General features: G+C 36.0%; 1 protein-coding gene across 6 annotated transcripts in view; it reads left to right on the top strand.

Moving 5' to 3' along the window:
• The window catches only part of Tp63 (tumor protein p63), a 205,248-nt gene that overhangs the window by 99,804 nt on the left and 85,885 nt on the right, over positions 1–19,559 (top strand). For 4 of the 6 annotated variants that reach the window (XM_048346959.1, XM_048346958.1, XM_048346962.1 and 1 more), the window contains exon 1: positions 11,989–12,175. The exons of the other annotated variants lie outside the window; for them this stretch is intronic. In XM_048346959.1, the coding sequence (XP_048202916.1) occupies positions 12,134–12,175 (42 nt within the window). In that variant the 5' untranslated portion in view covers positions 11,989–12,133. Of the gene's footprint in view, positions 1–11,988; positions 12,176–19,559 lie in introns of those variants that run through there. 6 annotated transcript variants of the gene reach the window in all.

Raw genomic sequence — 19,559 nt, 5'->3', positions numbered from 1 at the left:
AGTAGGAAGCTCAAGAGAACCATATTTAGGGAAAAATACTGGTAAGGGGGAAAGAGTCATCTGTGGCTACAAACCTCTCATCTTCCCTTGCAGAGCATGCACATACAAAAAGTTACTTTCCTCAGAGACTAAATTTTCTCCACCTTGTTGGAGCAGGCGCAAATCACTGATCTATTTTGTGACAAGCAACTTGTGCTATGCACTGAGAGTGCACAGTTTGGAGAAAACAGAGGAGTTCCAAGTGCTAGCTTGGAATGTGGAACTTCATCATCATATTTAGCCCCTCTGTAGGCTGGTTTCTTTATCTGAGAATTAGGGATAATTGGGCCATGCCTGCTTCACAGACTTCTAGGAGGAATAGACTAGAAGGATTTTGTGTGGCAAAACATTGTTTGAATGCTGACTTTGCATACTCTCCAAGCTGCAGGAAACATAGAGCAAAAACTAGGCAAAACTGTTTCTGTGAGGCTCCTATTTTCCTGTGATTCATGAAAACATGATTAAAAGGTAACGAGATGAGATCTACAGTAATAGAGACACTGAATTAAGAGGGCAAACGGCTGCCAAGAAAATGTAAGAATGACAAAGCAAAACCAAAGAGAGGGAGCAAGAAGGGAGGGAGGAAGGGAGGAAGGAAGGGTTGGAGGGAGAGAGAGAAAGAGACAGAAACAGAAAGACAGAGAGAACATAGGACATGCTAACTAAGCACTTAGCAGACACTCAAAAAGTGAAAAAGGAGATAACATGCCATATTTGTGTTAAAGCATTTGTGTTTGCCTCTCAGGAAAAAAAAGAGGTACTATCATTTACAAAGCTACAAAATGGTAAAAGTATATATGTTTTGTACACCAAAATATACAATATACATCTCCAAATGACTGACTTCCTTTTGGAAAATTACTGTGGCTTTCTTGTTCATGGGGCTTAAACTCATGGCCTAGGCACTGTCCCTGAGGCCTTTTGCCCAAAGCTATCACTCTACCACTTTGATAGCTCCTCTTCTGGATTTCTGGTGGTTGGAGGTAAAAGATTTTCCTGCCCAGGCTGGCTTTGGACCATGACCCTCAGATATAGCCTCCTGAGTAGCTAGGATTAGGGGCGTGAGCCACCACCAGCACCCAACAATGTAGCATTTTTGTATAGAAATATTCAACCACACCAGATACCTTTAATGAGGATCTCAATTTAAAGCTAGCAGGTAAATCCCAGAGACTCTTCAATTAGCCAGCAAAAAGCTGGAAGTAGGGGTGTGGTACAAGTGGTAGAGTGCCAGCCTTAAGTAAAAGAGCTAAGAAGGAGCTTGATACCTTGAGCACTCTGTACTGATACACATAGATACATATACTAATAATAGTAGTAGTAGTAGTAGTAACAGTAGTAACCAAGACTCTGCTAGGCAAAATAAGAGTTTATTGTACAGATACAATTGGCCATGAGAATCTTCCCAACACTTTTTCCATACAATTTTTAAGTTAATGTTTATCTATTATATTATTTGAGCACTGAAAACAGTGAAAAATTATGTTCAAACTTTACATTATGGGCCTGTTCTTTTTTCTTTCTTTGATAATTCTGTACATGTCTCTCGTGCTTGTACTCTGAGAGCCTATAATAAAAATGACAGTAGGAAGTCAATTATTTAGGGGTTTTCTTGGACCAAGGTTTAGTATACCCCATACTAAATCTACGCAGAAATGTTTTGCCAAGAGAGATCACACCAGCTGATGATCTTTAGGTCTGAGAAAGAAGCCATTGTGAACTTCGTCATCAGTTCCAAAAAGCACTGCAGTTTGTTGTGCCTAAAGTGGCTTCAAAACTCTGCTGACTTGTCAATTGCCCCGGGTCTAGAGAGAGCATAAGGTTTTTACTGGATCATCTCAAGTCTTTATTTTAATAATGTTATTTTTTATTGTTTCACATGAATTTCCTTGTAAAGGCCTGATTTCTTCCACAGCAATCCATATCAAAACCTTTGCATTACAAGGAAAGAGGAGCTCTTAGAAGTAACTATACAAGGAATCACAGAATGTCAGGCCAGGAAGGACTTTAGAAATACCGCAGGATTTGATCAATCTTTTGTTGTAGAGAGTTAGGAAACAGGGTAAAAAGCAATGTCCAGAGCAGATATTAAGTCATGACATAGTAAAGTGGAACTTTAAAAAAATATAAACCATAATTATAGACAGCCTGTTTCAGTACTAGAGCAGATCTAGAAGCAGTACCATTCTGAAGACTGGAACAGAGCATGAGTTTAGTTCATTCCCCAGGGTGTACTTGCCGAGCAGAAGAGGCACAGATGTCATTCTTTGAATTTTATGAAAATCACAAAACTGTGGCTTCTCTGTCTATGTTTTTGAATCTGAATTGTGGCTACCAGTGTACACATAGCTACAACTGAAAATGCAGACCTTTCAGAGTTGAAAACAGAGAAAGATGTTGAAGCTCTTCAAGTAAAATGTAATTTTCCCCCTCTGGAGTTCAAAAGTAAATCCAATCCCTTCTTATGTTGTCTAAGGATCCGTCTCCTCCCCTCAACAGTAAAGAAGATCTATATTAGAAAATAAGAACAAAAACTGAACTAATTCAAAGTACAGAGCCCAGGAAGAAAGAGTGCTCCCCATTCTGTCCTGTCAAGGGGAGAAAAAAAATGAAGAAATAACAATGAAGCAAAGGAAAAAAAACACAGCATGAAATACATTATAGAAGTCAAGTATCCTATGAAATCAACTCCCTGTAGGGAGAAAATTCCATAAGGGGCAGATGTCTAAGCTGTCTGTCTTCACAAGAAAGTAGACAAATATAAATTCTATGAAGGCCTGAATCACAGTTACATCATATGCAAATATATTACAACATTGAGTCTAATTGGCAAACTGAAAGAATCAAAGACACAACTAAGAGAAATGCTATGCTTCCATTTACTGGCAGGAAGCTGGACTTTTCCTAAATCTATGACTCTGAGGACAACACCCTTTCATGCATCATCCTTACAGGCAAGCAGAATTGCCTTTTTATTGAAATGTAGAATTACATGAGAAGATCACCCACTCTGAACTCAGAAGGAAAGGTGATATGTAATTACTGTTAACTGACACTTGTTCATTATCTGTTCAGTAAAAGAAACTAACTTAAAATCAAATAAATGAGATATTTCACTGCTGACTTCAGAGCTCTTCCCATTCTCTCTTGTTGGCAGTTGAATGCATCATGTGTAATCAATGGGAATGGAGATGAATGAGCCTGTTTAACAAATAATATAAAACAACAATTTGCTGGACATTTGTGGCTCATGCCTATAATCCTAGCTACTCAGGAGACTGAGATTGGAGGTTCCTGGTTTGAAATCAACATAGACAAGAAAGTCCATGAGTGAGTCTCTTATCTCCAATTAACCAGCAAAATACCAGAAGTGAAGGGGGTACATTATCCAAAAAGAAATGTACTCATTTCCCGACTTGTGAAACTATAACCCCTCTGTATATCACATTTATAATAACAATAAAAATATATATTGCAAAAAGGCAAATGTAGAGCTGTGATTCATTTGGTAGAGAGGACTGGGCCCAGGCCCTGAGTTCAAGCCCCAGGACTGACACAAAATAAATCAATAAAATAAAATAGCAATTTGTCAAAACTAGCTTTTTCTTGAGTTTTTATAAAGTTTGAAAGAACTCAGAGGCAAACACTCTTGCCACTAGGCCATATTCCCAGCCCAAAAGAACTTTAAATAATAATAGGTGATGGTAGGTGAACACTATTCTGTCTTTGATCCGTGTCATCCAACTGTAACAACAACAAAACCAAACAATAATGATAATAATTTAGAGGATAAAATATTCATTTTGGCTCATAATTTTACAGGATTTTGTTCCATAGATACTTGTTCTACCTCTCATTGCTTTAGGCCTGTTGTCAATGGTGGAGTTGCTTTGGTCATGTTATCAGGAAATAATCATGGTGGGCTGTACACTATATGCACTGTGATGAGTTATCTTGGTCCTGTTGTCTGGCAATATACCATCACACAGCAGAGGAAAGCTTATCACATCATGCTAGCCAGAAATCTGGGTGTCAGTATGCTCTTCAAGGATATTCCCCAGTGATACTTTCTCCATTGAATCCCCCTTGCTAAGTAGCCACTACTTCTCAGCTCCATCAACTGGGGATGGAGCCTTCAATGAAGAAACTCTTAGAGCACATTTCAAAATCATAAAGTGGTCCATCATAAATTAGTATAATGTCTGAAAATCAATGTACATGCATCAGCCTTAGAATATCACTTTTAATTGAATAACTAGCTTATATTAGTGCATTCTAATTAAGCACACCTTTCTGCTATATAGTTATAGTGTTAAAGGAATGTGGATACACATTGAATTACCAATTAATGGGAAATGGTTAATTCAGCAACACTGCAATAATTTAAAGTCAAAATGATTTTTTAAAAGTATATTTAATGATGTGAAGATATATTCAGAAGTTAATTTTATTAAATTGGTGAATGCATGAGTATATACAGGCACATTCTATGTGAAAAAATTATTTTTAAATTGATAATATAATTATATATGTGTGTATATATGTATATATATTATTTTAACATACTTGAGTATAATATACCTAAATTTTAACAGTGGTGACTTGTAAATTCTGGATTACATGAGTCTATTTTATTTCCCACACTCTTGTTTTCTATATTTCCTATGTATTTTCATTTTATATGAAATTATATAATAAAAGGAAAAGTAACTTGAAAATATTTAGTGGATTTGTCAAAATGTTAATATCTTTATTTATAAGGGATATACTACTAATCCAATGTGAGAAGGCAAAGGGAAGAATAGTAAAATATATTAAGAACATGAATACATCATTTAAAGAACAAATGCAAAGGGGTAATAGATACATGGAAACATATCTACTAGTAGGCTGGGCATAGTGGCACAACTCTATAACCCTAGATACTGAAGCAGAGTTTGGATAGATTCTGATTTGAGAACAGCATGAGCAAAAATGTAGGTAGAACTCCCAACTCAAAAAATGATAAGGAACACCTGGAAATGGTATATCTCTGATTCCAATTACTGACAAGCATAAGAAGGAATATGAGACTCTGAAGCAAAAAAGCAAATAAGGACTGAGGGCATGATTCAAGTGGTAGAGTATCAACCTAGTAAGCAAGAATCTCAAACAACACAATCCTCAGTAAAAAAAAAAAGAATGCATATTAAAATGAGATCTGTTTTCCAATTCATAAGTTAAAAAATAAGATAACTCTCAATGCTGTGGTGATTATTCTTATACACATATATTTTGGTACAATCCTTTTGGACAATATCTTGACATATCTATTCAATGTTTTAAGTTATAATATCTGATCCAGTACTTTCCATTGTATGGATACTTGGCAAGAGAAATGGTCACAATAATATCAAAATTAACAAGACTATATTAAGCATGCTTTAAATTTACTGGTATGACTATGCAGGAGGATGCAAGTAGGAAATTTATAGCAATAGTTTTGAGTGCTATGCTTAGAATTTGCCTGCTTGCAATTTGGATTTTATTATTTTTTGCTTCTAATTATCATATTTTTAATATAAATATTTACAGTGCACAATGCAAAAGAGTACAAAGAAAGGTGATTTTATCTCTATATTCTTCATGTATTGAGTTGGACTGTTTGTGAAGCCCTTCAGAAGTATGGCAATCTTTAAATCCAGGGAAATGCTTTAAAATACTGTTATTACTATAATCACAGAGTGGACTGTCTGGCAAATGAGCTGTCGGGCTGCTGTGGACATGACCAGTGAATGAGGGATAAATATGGGGTAAGGGGAGGAGAAATGGAGATGTAATTTTATCATAACAGTAGAGGTTTTGTGTAAATTCTGGAGCTAAAATAGATGGGTTCTGACCTTGATTGCATCATTTAGCATCTATCTGTACCAAAGCAATGATCAGATACCTACATCATATCTCAGCCTCCTGAGTAGCTAGAGTTATAGGTAACAGTCAAAGACACTTGACACTATTTTTATTTGAACACCTACACCAATAAATTTTAAAAATCCTAAGTACTATTGTATGATTTAGGATGGAACTAATTTTCCCTTCTAGGCCTACAAAGTTTCCCTATTTTTCAACCCAGCTGGTGATTTTAAATGAATGGGTTTTATAACTTGCTTTGGAATTTAGCCGTTAAGGAGAAAGTTGATTGAGTGGTTTAATTTAGTGGCCTTCTGACTTCTACAAATGCTTATATTTGTTCACCTATGTGAGGGAGACGTGGAAGCAAAACACTTAGGAATGATTAGTACTTCAAATGTTACTCAGTGTTCTATGTGGATCATCCTTTAATTTAGGGTTAGCTGATGTTAAAAAAGACCTAATTGATTTTGTTCTGGAACAGCTTGGAAAGTCCCAACATTTCTTAGCTTTCACACATGATCTGAAAACCTCAATCTTTTTTTTCCCCCTCTCTATTACAGGTTTACCTTGTTGGCAGCTTCCCTTTTGAAAAATAATTGCTAAGCATTTCAAATATTGAGCTTGGCTTTAGAGTATTTTTTTTTTTTAGTTTTAATTAGGTGCTGTGCTTTGATTCAGAGAGGAAAGGCATCTCTTCAAAATAAGTGCCTCATAAACTTTTGGAATGAATCTACTGTTCAAATTTCATAAATAATAAAACCAATTTACTTGAACTTATATTCCTTGAGCTTTTAAACACTACATGTGATATGGACAGAAACTTATTCAGACTTATAATATCAAGTCAGATGGAAAAGGCAGACAGATATAAAGTTTTGCATTGAAAGGTACAATTTTGTTACTGTATTTATACACATTTGTGTAAGATTAAGCTTTAACATTGGCCAAGGGTTTGTAGAAGTCCTCACTAAAGTATTATTAAAAGAATCCCAAGAATGTCTTAGGTAAAATTATGAATATGTGCCAAACTGAGGGACCAGATGAAGCAGAAGCCAAATGCCAGTCCTTAGCTCGTGCCTGTAATCCTAGCTACCCAGGAGACTGCAGAGATCTGAGAGTTAAGGTTCAAACTTAGCCTAGGCAGAAAAGTCTGGAAAATTTTTCTCTCAAATTAACCAGCAAACAATGACAAAAAAAGTAAAGGTGTGGTTCAAGTGGTGGAGTACCAGCCTTAATCAGATAAAGCCAAAGGAGAGCATAAGGCACTGCTATAGGCCCAGTACCAGCACAAAACTAAAATAATGAACTCATAAATAAATAGGAATAAGCAAAATAGATGGAGAAGAATGACAGAAATGGTTGTGTGGAACTTTGTGGGGTAAATAGAGTGAAACATAGGAAGGTGAAGTAGAGCAAATATCTCTCCTAATTTTGAAAGTTTTTGAATACCTTTCTAAGTCCTCAGGGCCACCTAAGGTGCTTGAAATAATTTATTTAGTACCCAATGAGACAATACTTCTCATTGGTTTTGTCTGTGGCCTGTTTGTATCTGCTTAGATAGATTTTGTAAGACCATGATGAGGTAATAAATAGCCCTTGGAAGAAGAGAGGGTTCCTAACCTTGACTGATACTTTAGGAGTAGGTACACACTTTTTCTTAAAGTCTCATTAATTGCTCTTTTAAAAAAAATGTTATTCCCTTTGATAACTACCTTGTCCTAGCCAAATATAGCTAGTCCTTGGCTTCTTTCTAACCTTCTCTTTCAACTCAAGAAATGAGATATCCCACTATCTCCTTTACTAAGCATCAAAAAACCTAAACATTTCCCTCCTAGACCTATTTTTACCCATAGAATATAGACATAAATTCAAAAGAAAAAAAAGTCTCCATTTCTAACTTTTCAGAAATTTGTAGGTACCATATTGTTCCTTATCTATATCTACATGACATGGATAAAGAACATAAAGCAACTATTTTCTATGTGTAAAGATTTATCTGTGTGGGGGCTGGGAGTGTGGTTTGGTGGTAGAGTACTTGCCTTGCATGCATGAAGCCCTAGGTTCACTTCCTCAGCACAACATATATAGAAAAAGCCAGAAGTGGCATTGTGGCTCAAGTGGTAGAGTGCTAGCCTTGAGAGAAAAAAAAAAAAAAAAAAAAGGCCAGGGACAGTGCTCAGGCCCTGAGTCCAAACCCCAGGACTGGCCAAAAAAAAAAAAAGAATTTAAGATTTATCTGTATGATTACTTTTCTCCCATAGTGATATAAATTAAGCCATTTGATATATTATCACAATGACAATGACATTTCACATTAGAGGAAAAATGTGTTATTCAATAAATCACAAGTATGCTTGAATTTTTAATGGGTAGCTAGAGACATTTTCTTCTTCATACAAATTCTGGAAAACAAAAAAAATCTTCCATGTACAAAAGAATATAAATCCTTTTACTGTGATTTTGAAATATATTTTCAATATTTTATAACTTTGAGCTGGAAGGTCTTACCTAAGAGACTTGTCTGAAAACCAACAGATCATACAGTAAAAAATATTAATAGCCTAGCACTGGTGGCTCATGCATCTAAACCTAGCTACTCAGGAGCTTGAGAACTGAGGATCCCAGTTTGAAGCCAGTCAAGGCAGAAAAGTCCTCATGAGATCCTTATCTCTAATTAACCACCCAAAAACCAGAAGTAGTGCTGTGACTAAAAGTGGTAGAGTGCTAACCTTGAGCAAAAGAGCTCAGAGACAACACCCAGGCTCTGAGTTCAAGCCCCATGACAATAAAATAATAATAATAATAATAATAATAATAATAATAAATAAATTTGACAATGAAAAATTAGAATTCCATATTATCATGCAAGTTGGGAAAACAGATACACAGACAAGTATGAGTATGGGAATTCACTTAAGGGAAGGAATTGAGTAACTGTTGTGAAGGAGTCTCAGTGAAATTTTATGTTTTTTGGAAAGCATATGTTTTGACCCTACACTAAAGAAATCTTTTTCCCAGACTTGTTAGTTTTTGGCAGTGACACGTTAATTCAGGGGTGACACTAATCCCTAATTCTGAGACCACTTAGCTTAATTCTGAGACCACTAAGCTTTAAGATGGCTGGAGAAGTGATTGAGAATACAAAGTTATGAGTTTTAAATAGAGTTGGTACCAACTCCTGAGGAATATTGATTTAAGATCTTTAGTTTTGTTCTTTTATCTTTAAAAGATGGATAATAATAATTCTTACATTATTAGGCTGTTGGAAAATTAAAGCACACTACCAAATCCCTGATGTCTACAGCTAAGTGCTATTTTGTAATGAGTATAGAGATTTGTTACTTCTTTGTAACCTCTGCTTAAATAAAAGCATGATTCTTACATCAGCTACCCACACTTATTCCAAAACCAAGCAGTATCAGATGTTTTTTTAATTAACTAGCACTCTTAGGGAAATGTTTGTGTTAAGTTCAAATTAACATGCACTATTAGTTAATTCCCCATTTGGAGAGTATCATAAGGAAAAAAACCCACATGTTTTATGCCCATACATTGCTCCATTTTCTCTGTATTGTTTAATATCTGAGTACAGACTCCACTGCTTTATTTTTAACAATATAGACAGGAGCAAATTAAGGGGAACTAACAAAGTAAAGTAAGAGAGACATGACTAATCATCTAAAACACTTCTCTGTGTTCTGGGCAAAGGCACAGGTCTTCTCTGTAATGGTCTTTAGAAATCATTTAGTTCTGCAGCTCTCTCATTTCACAAATGAGGAATTGGAATCCAGAGTGGTTAAGTAACTTGCCCTCGGGCACAGAGCTAGTTAAAGACAGACCTGGAAACACAGGGTCCCTATCTCCCTAACTCCCAATCCTGGGCTGCACTGGGCTCTTTTCTTAAACTACCCAAAGTTGTTAAGTAGTACAGAGGACAGACTTAGATTTTTTCTACAATCTTGGAACATGTATGTTAGGCTGAAAAAATTGTGAGATTTCTTCATACTGTAATAAAACAAAGAAGGAATTTGACTTTTCATCCAGAGATCCCATGGAAAACCTTTTAACTGTGGAAGACAAAGTTTGTTTACCTTTTGATTGTATGCCATAAATACTTGAAATCTTTCCTTTAGATTTAGGGGTCAAATACCTATACTATCCCATTCATTGATCAAACAAACTTATCACAGTGATTCTACATAACTGTACCCCCAGCATCTGTTCTACAGCAGTCATACCCAAGCATGGTACATTCAGGACTGCCTGCAAATATCGAGGTGTAGTGGAGCTGGGGCCCATCTACATATTTCTTCCAAAGTATCTTAGATGATTCTTAGGACCATCCTAGTGTTTGGGCACTTTACTAAAGCACACAGCTTTAAAGAAGCAACCATGTGCATTCCATTACAATTAACCTGTCAGGATAAAATTGAAACACTGTAAAATTAGTTTAAATATGTGTGCTACATATGGTAAGTTTTTGTTTCTTTGCTTTGTACTCAGCATTTATGTGCTTCATGACAGGAGTAAGAGAGGTCATTTTTCCTAATATTTACACAAGGAAATGAATGTTTTGTGCAACCCAGATTTGTAGTGTTATAATATCAGGTTCTTGAATATTTGACATCAAATATTATTTTAGTTCAATGACTACATCATCTTTTAAATGCATGTATATAGAGGCATTTGATAGATGCCAAAATGAAAGGAAGAAGAAGCAAATCCAAACTCATAAACATATTTGCAAACTTAATTTCTGAAATTAATATGCTAATCTATCTGACTTTTAATTTTTTCATCTTCTAAATAGACGCAAGCACAAAGCAATAATGAAATAGTATTTTACTGAATCACATAACCAGCAGGTTGCATTTTATCCTCCCTGTGCTGTGATAACCAAAACCAGGTTCTACATGACTGTTCTTTTGGGTACTTGAGTTTGAAACCAGGCCTGGTGTTATCATTTGGCTTTTTTACTCAAGGATTGTGCTCTACCACTTTAGCCATACCTCCACTTTCAGATTTGAATGAAGATAAGCATCTCACAGATTTTTCTGCCCCACATTGTTTTCCCCACATGGTTTTCAACCACTATCCTTAGATGTCAGCCTCCTGAGTAGCTAGGATTGCAGGCATGAGCCACCAGAGCCCAGTTTACATAATTATTTTTATGTAGTTATGAAAATACATTTTTAAGGTAAAAACCACTGATCTGTCAAGCTTCATGATAGATTTGATTAGTTATTTGAATCAAGATTTCATGTAAAATAATAGATTGTATTACCTACTTACAGGAAATATTATCTTTGAGCCTTAATTTAAAAAACAGTGTATAATAGAGAAAATGCAAAAGAAAATTGAGAAATTTTGTATTTATGATGCACACATTTCTTAGGATGTCTATTTGCTTTATGTAATACAGAAGTTTTGACAAGCTAAGGAGACTATTAGCTTATATTGTTATGAAAATATATTCTGACAAAAAAAAATCAAATGGCTCATGTCATTGAGTGTTTTGAAACCAAGCTACTTATCTGTGGAAAATAGGTGAACACTTTTCAGCTATCAGGCAGTAGGTGTGGATTTTTATATTGAGGAATAATAATAGATTGAAGTATGTTCCTCTAGTTTGTAACTCCATGTAATCATTTTGAAACCCCAAATGTTTTTTAATAGCCTTCCTTGAAACTTTCCCTGAAGTTTTAGTTTTTGCAAAGCTTAAAAATAACTTTCTGAAATGCCTTCTGTAAGTGGTGGTGGTGGTCTGTGGTAGGTTTCTTTGGGGGAGATTTTCATTTGTTTTTAGGAGAGAGTTCACTTTCTTATGAAAGAGACAGAAAAAGTTTTACCTGTCTGTCTCTCTCCTTTTTTTTTTTCTCCTTTTCTTTTAAAGATTGGTGATAAGGAATTCTAACTACTTAATGAGATGGGAGAGGCTTCACTCCATTGGAGTGGAGGAGTCCAGGTGGAAGTTGATGGATTGGACAGGTAAAGAGAAGAGTCCCGCCCCTTCATGCCTATGGTTGGGTATATATTAGAGAACCTTAAACTATGTACAGAGAGAGAAAAGGGAGAGAGGGACTTGAGTTCTGTTATCTTCTTGGTAGATTCCTATTGTAAGGGTCTCAGAGGGGGTGGGGGGGTTGCAAAAATCCTGGAACCAGAGGAGAAGACAACAGCCTTGATCAATCTTACAGCTAACATGTTGTACCTGGAAAACAATGCCCAGACTCAATTTAGTGAGGTAAGGATTCTAGATTTTAACATTCCATTTAGAGATATTTTTTCAGTGTTAGTTTTTTAAAGTAGAAACTTACATATTTGTGGTTCTTGGTTATCCAATGTAATTATTTTTTTTCCCAAATTGTATATGGGAATTTCCTTAGTGGATGTTTTCTGTCTAATGACTACGAGATAATCTTTTTAATTCCACTGATTTTGTTTTTAAATTTAAATGAAAGATAAAATACTAGGAGAAAATGGAAAAGAAAAGTCCTGGGTAACATTATGTGAAGAAATCCAGTATCTTATTTTTTTTAAATCACATTTTATGAAAAATAGACTGCGAAAGCAGATCACATTCTGTTAGCTATACTCGTAATAACTCAGTTGATGTGTGTTCTTATATCAGTGAGACAAAGTAGGTGATGTGTCTAACTTTTTATCTCAGATCTATATAACCAGATTTCATTCTAACAGCAAATAGAGTTTATTTTCTCAAAGTAATCAAGAGTTATTTTTTAAAGTGTCACCTTCATTTGTTACTTCTATTAATCCATACTTGCATTTTCCAGCAGGAAATTTAGTAATGTCTATATTACCTGGCTGTTGACTTGAGCGTTTACTGTGTAATGACAAATAAAGGTATTTCAGGCTATAAATGAATAACTGTTTATGCATGCTTCCATGTAAGTGCGCATGATGGCATTTCAGATTCTATTCAAGATCCCGGTGTCAGACTTGGGACAGTCTCAGACTTAACAAATTTGACTTAAGGATTTACAACACTGAGCCAAGGGATAAAGAGAAAGAAAAGTACTGAAGGGACTGGAAGGCTTTGAAGAAGTTTCCTAAAGTTGAGAGAGGTCTGACAACAATATTAGTTTACATTCCTCCAAATAGGGCAGCTGTGTTGACACTAATCAGATGGGGAGGGGGGAAGGCTGGTTGTTCAGTGTTTGAGATAAAAATGCTTTCAGGTGACTGCTTGAAAAGTAGGTTAGAGTACTCAAATCAAGCTTCTTGAACGTCAAAACAAAATGCATAGTACTCAGTACAGACCGCAAAAGGAAGCATCAGCAAAGGGCAACCAAACAGGGCAGGCACTATGGAATGACCATGCTATTGTCTAGACACCTGAACTGTGTAAATATAACAGGGGAAATATCGAGTTATCTAAAGAAGCAAAAGGAAGTGTCTATTTTCCTTTAAAACACTCATGCAGCCGTGCTTGTCTTCAGCAACAGAAACCTGAGTTTCTTGTTTGAATATTGAAAGTTAGCTTAAAATCTTAGCAAACATGTTTTTTTTTTTTAATGGAGGTAAGTTTTTTGATTAGTTTGTTGTCTCTGTTAGAGCCAATTCTGCTCAGTCTGAAAAAGAAATGATCTGCCAAGTATGATTTTATCTGTATTTGTTAATTAGCTATTTAAAATAGGGTTTCTATACAGGGTGAAATCTGACCAAGTGTGTTGAACAATTAAAGAGGAGAACCAAAAGTTGGTTCAGAGAGAAAAAAAAAAGCTGGTGGAAAATGGAAAAAACAATGTTGGTTTTCTTTTATGTTGCTTTTTGTTTGCTTTTAATAAAGTGTTCTCAAATAAAAGAACTGCACAATTATAATCATTAAAAGATATTTTTTAGAATTATTATCTTCTGTAACAGAAAAGAGTTATATTATATGTGAGAATATAATATCCTTAAGATGTTTGGATCTATCTTTACCCTGGTTTGCGTTTTTCAAAACATTAGGTAAATGTGTGGCTAGGAGTTCAAAAGACCGCACTTGTCTCTTTTCTATTGGAATGCTGCTGAAATGTATAAGAGAAATCTCTGAAAAAGTATGGCTGAAGTTTTCCTCCTTCCCTGGGTGTTTTTGTGTTCTTAACTTCATGACTTTCATATTTTCTGCCCATGTACCTATTACGAGATAACTTCATGGCGGGATTTCCGTTCTATGTAAGTTCATCTCTTTTTTCTGCATAGGATTCTGCTGTAAGATCTAGTCCTGTCTTAAAATGCTGGTCTACATTTGAGTGTCTGAAATCCTGGGTCCCAGTGACCCTGAGACTCCTCAAATATCAACGTTGTGATGTTGTAGTGTCAAGTTCATTATGAAATTCTATGACTTCACAGAACTCTTAAAAATAGTCCAGATTATCAACTGAAAATGTGCAGACCTTCCAATGAGATAAAATTTATTTAAAACCTATAATATCTATTCTCTGATTTCAACTCATTTTAAATTTCCTTAAAATTTCTTTGAGTTGATATCTCTAAAACAATATAAAAGCAGTGTCTCCTCTCTTTCTCTCCCTGTCTCCCCCTCCTCTCTCTCTCTCTCTCTCTCTCTTTCTCTCTCTTTCACAACCTTCCAGTTATTTCCCCTCCAGCAGAGCTGGATTTAAGGAAGCAGTTCATGAACAGGAAAGGGTCTGGAAGGGAGGAGAAAACGAACAAGATGTAACAAGCATGGCTTGGGTTTAAGGTGTTATTCTTGGGTGACTTTAGGGAAGCTTCAAGCAAGCTCCACATCTCACACATGGAGAAAGAAAGCTTGAAAGAAAGGGAATTTATTCATTCAATGAGTTTCACAAGAACTTTCTTGTCAAAGTATATCTGGAGATGTGTGTGTGTGTGTGTGTGTGTGTGTGCAGACATTTGTGCGCACGTGTACGTGTGTACACAAAATCTCAAATTCCATCTTAGAAAGGTATCTTTACTGAAACTGGGTTGGTAAATTCATTATAATACCAAACAGAACTCAAGTTCCATACACCAAAACACTCATTTTACAAATCATAGTTAATGACTTTTTTTCATATTTGAGTGAGCTATGTGTAAATAGTAGGGTTTTACTAATCAATAATTTCTCCTTAATTCCAGGGAGCGAATGAATGTGTGTGTGTGTGTGTGTGTGTGTGTGTGTGTGTGTGTCATAGTACAAGTTCTAGGAAGGATTTTGTGAAAAGCTACTTGAATGCAAGAAGAAGGCTGCAGAGAAACCAGCCAGAGCTCTGAAAATCAAAGCTTTCCCATAGTGTGTTTCTGAGATATTTTCATTTCCCAGTACAAAAGAACAGTGGTCAAGAAGCAGAGTTGTGCATTAAATTCAAGGGCGGGCTAGGCCTGTTCCCTGATTCTATGCTATTAGATCATACTATCTGTTTTCCAATTGGGTGCCCTCGAGCCTGGCCCAGAGAGGACTGGGAGAAAGAGATCTTAGATGACAGATCACAGATCATACCTTCCTCCACTACTATTAGAAAAGTGACTTAGTGATAATAAACCACTTATTCTTTATCTAGATCAGGGAAAGTATGTTTATTTGGTTTTGTGTTTTTAGAAGAGCAGTGATCCTCAACGGGATGTGAGGAGCAGGGAGCATGAATGGGTGTCTGGATTTTCTAAAGAAACAAAAAGAGGGCTGGTTGCTTTGAATTCACTGCTAAAATTTTCCCAGAGATGACCTGATAGGGAAATTAGATTTTATATTCCACCTGTTTAAGGAAGTATATATGTGAGATCATGAGAGTTTTGTTTATTAAAGGAGAATATGGGTCAAGTAGTTGAGAAATAAGTTGCCACAAATGCCCTCTAGCTTTCTTTGATGTATATACGATTGCTTAGGGTGTGACTTGAGCCCTTCCTTGAAAGAGAGGCATACGTTTAAAAAATATATATTTCTTTCATATTATAATTATGAAATTAGACATTTTTCTCCTAATGAATGCTTTCAACTTCTAATTATTTTATGTCAATAACCATAGAAGAATGTGCAAAGATAACAAAAGATGATTCAGTTACTTTCATAATTATTAAAAGTTTCATAAAGCTTTACGATTTTGTTTTTATTTGTTTGAGGTTTTTGGTTTTTGCATGTGTGTGTACACATATATATATATGTGTGCAGTTGTGTGTGTGTGTATGTGTGTGTGCATATACGACAGTACATATGCCCCAGTCCTGGGCTTGAACTCAGAGCCTGGACATTATCTCTTAACAATTTCATCCAAAGCCACAATTCCATTTCCAGTTTTTTGGCGATTATTTTGAATTGCACAGACTTTCCTGCCCAGGCTGGCTTTGAACCATGAACCTCAGATCTCATCTTCCTCAGAAGCTAAGATTAAGGCTTGAGACACCAATTATTATTTGGAAAGGAAGTTTTTGTTTTTTTCTTGAACCAATAGACTTTCCATTTTCTGTTGATATCTGATGAGCAATAGTTAGGATACCAATACAACATTATTTTCCAGTGCCAACTTTGAGGATCCTGAGTCAAGTGTTCAATAGGAAAAGGTTCATTTTGGGTGTGAAAGATAATGGATTGAACTATTAGGGTAAAACTTGTTGAACTTAATCTTAATCCTAATATACTCCTAAAATCACAATTTGGAGGCATAAGGAAATAAGAGAAATGTAGCTTACTAATTTACTACTTCTCTAAAAGTTCTATAATTTTCATTTACGTTTTTTGGCTGAGTTGTACTTTGCTCGTACCTATTAGAAGCAGTGTTCAATAGAAGAAACAGAAATTAGGAAAAAGTCTCACTTATGCTTTTCAAATAAATATTTATGAAGCACCAATTACATATATAGTTATATATGATCTCAAGTTGGGTAAAAATTATTTCCTAGGCTGACATTTATAGTTCATTGGGAAAATGAAATAATTTTACATAAACATATACTTATAATACAAGCCAGATCTTAAATTCCATATGAAAAATGTGAGCAAAGTAAAATAGAGTGGCAAAGAAGAATGAAGGCTGTAATAAGAGAATCAAGAAAGCCTGTATATATATGCAGCTGCACTTAGAAAGAGAAGTAGAATTTCCCAACTCTTTTAAATTTTTTTTCTTTGCATTTTTTTCTTTATTGTCAAAGTGAAGTACAGAGTGGTTACAGAGGGCTGGGGATATGGCCTAGTGGCAAGAGTGCCTGCCTCATATACATGAGGGCCTGGGTTCGATTCCCCAGCACCACATATATGGAAAACGGCCAGAAGGGGCACTGTGGCTCAGGTGGCAGAGTGCTAGCCTTGAGCGGGAAGAAGCCAGGGATGGTGCTCAGGCCCTGAGTCCAAGGCCCAGGACTGGCCAAAAACAAAACAAAACAGAGTGGTAAATAACGTTTCATATGTAAGACAGCGAGTACATTTCTTATCCAACTTGTTTCCTCCTCCCTCATTCCCCCCCTGCTTCCCCTTCCCCCTTTTCCTCCCCCCCCACCAAGTTGTACAGTTGTTTACACCAAATGGTTTTGTAAATATTGATGTTGCAATGGTTTGTTTTTATCATTTGTCTCTCAATTTTGGTATTTCCTTTTCCTTCCCTAGTTCTAATACATGTATATGCAGTATCCAGGGAACTAAGATCAGATACAGTGATAGCAGAGGTAAAAATCACAGGAAGGGAATACCAGAGGCAAAAAAGGAGGAGGGGAGTACTGTTTCACATGGCATGTTGAAAATAATTACAACAATTATATACCACTTGTTTAACATGAAAGACAAAAGGAAGATTTCAAGTGATGCCCAAACAAGAAAGGCACAGGGTAGGGGCTATGGCTGATGTACTCAGAAATGTCAAATAAATAGTTCATATAGAATTGAAAGCATGTCGTGTTGAGAAGTCAAGTTAGAAACCTAAAATAGAGTGGCTTAGGAAGGACTATAGCACTGGGAGGTAAATGGATTTAATGTAGTGTCAATAACAAGCCATGGAAGGGTCGTTAAGAAGAGTGCTAGAACTGAAAGTCTCCTAGAGAGCTCTTAGAGACGATGCCTGGCTTTGTGTGAGACTATTTGGAAGTATAAAACTCCACATGGGTTGCCTGCTTTGCAGGAATATCCATCACTCCTGTGTAACCTTTGGGAGAGGAAGAAGGAGGTCTTATTCAACTCATGTTAGTTTGCATGTATCTCTCTTTGAGACCTTTAGTCTTTACAATACTCAAACTAGAAATCATTGGTCTTGGGTTGTCCTTATTCATGCCTGTTATTTCACTGTGGTTATTAAGTAACATGTTCTTTCACTTTCAAAAGTATCCTATTTGGAACGTAAATTAGTTGCCCCCCCCCAAAAAAATAATAAAGATACATTATTTTTCTCATACTTTTCCTCAATATACCATCCCAAAATGGAAATGTAGTAACATTTTGCCTATTAACTAGATGCAGTGATTTTGATGTTAACAGCTTCAAACCACTTAGACCATATCTTCCACTGAAGGAGCATTTTCTTCCTACTCAGCACTAGCTGAAAGCCAATGAACTGTAGACAGGGTGTGAACGGCCATGAAGAATAAATAAATACGGTTTAGCCACATATCTCTTGTGAATTCACCACACTAGGAAATAGACAAGGTGTTTATGAATGACTCCAATGTAAAACTGTCTGCTGGGAGACATAAGAGGATATTAAAGAGAGAGTTTAACCTGTTCACAGTGTCTGATTGAGTTGAGATGACTTCTCCAGATAATATTTTCCTGTCAATTTAATATTAAAAAGCTGGAGTTCAGATAAAGCACATTTTGGTCCTAGGCAGGATAAAAATTGGAAAGAATAAACATTTCTGGACTATTTCTTGATATGTGTAGAACATAAATTGATGTTTCATGCTTGTAACCCGAATCCTATCTTGTCTATGTTACTCAAAGTGAAAAAATCCATACAAAAGTGAGAGGGAATTTTGAGTCAAAATGTGGTATGCTGCCAAAGGCGGAAATTTATGAAACACTCCTGTCAGCTACTCTGGAAACACTATAAAGAAAACGTTCTACTTTCTCATTGGTGCTAAAGCCACTAATAGGTGCAGTTTAGTATAATACCACCATGAGAATTACCACTCCCAAAGTGAGCTTGCTTTGGACAAAATTCTACACAGGCATTTTCTCCTTCCTTTTAATCTTGTGCAAAATACCCAAAGGGGCCATTTCCAATCCAAGCAGTGATCTTTCTCAAGTTGAGTCTTTCTCAGATCACAGAGACAATAGAGAATAGGCCCTGTTTACTCAAATCAGCCTGGATTAGTGTCACTGCATTGATGGAATCAGAATTAAAAGGAAACCCATTACTCTCTCAAAGGGCACCATCAGATGTCTGGGGGTATGGTTTGGTTACATTTAAACAGACCGTATAAGGAGGTAGAGGACTGTACAGGATACACACAACAGAGAACTGGTGAAATGGGGCAAGGTAGGAAGCTCTTCTCAGCCTTAGGCCTGGAAAAATATTTCAGCAGACTGAATATCAAAATGGGGGACGACTCTTCTCCTGCCTTCTTTTCCTCTACATTTCAACATCTATACTCAAATATTCATCTGTAGGTCAAGTTCTTTCCAGTTATTAAGGCTCTGGTGGAGAGCTACTGCATCCCCAAAGTTTCTCAGATCTTTCCACACA

This window comes from Perognathus longimembris, chromosome 5 (genome assembly GCF_023159225.1).
Source record: "Perognathus longimembris pacificus isolate PPM17 chromosome 5, ASM2315922v1, whole genome shotgun sequence".
In the NCBI taxonomy this organism is placed as follows: Eukaryota; Metazoa; Chordata; class Mammalia; order Rodentia; family Heteromyidae; genus Perognathus; species Perognathus longimembris.
The sequence above is the reverse complement of the archived record's forward strand: the minus strand, read 5'-3'. Positions and strand labels throughout refer to the sequence as shown.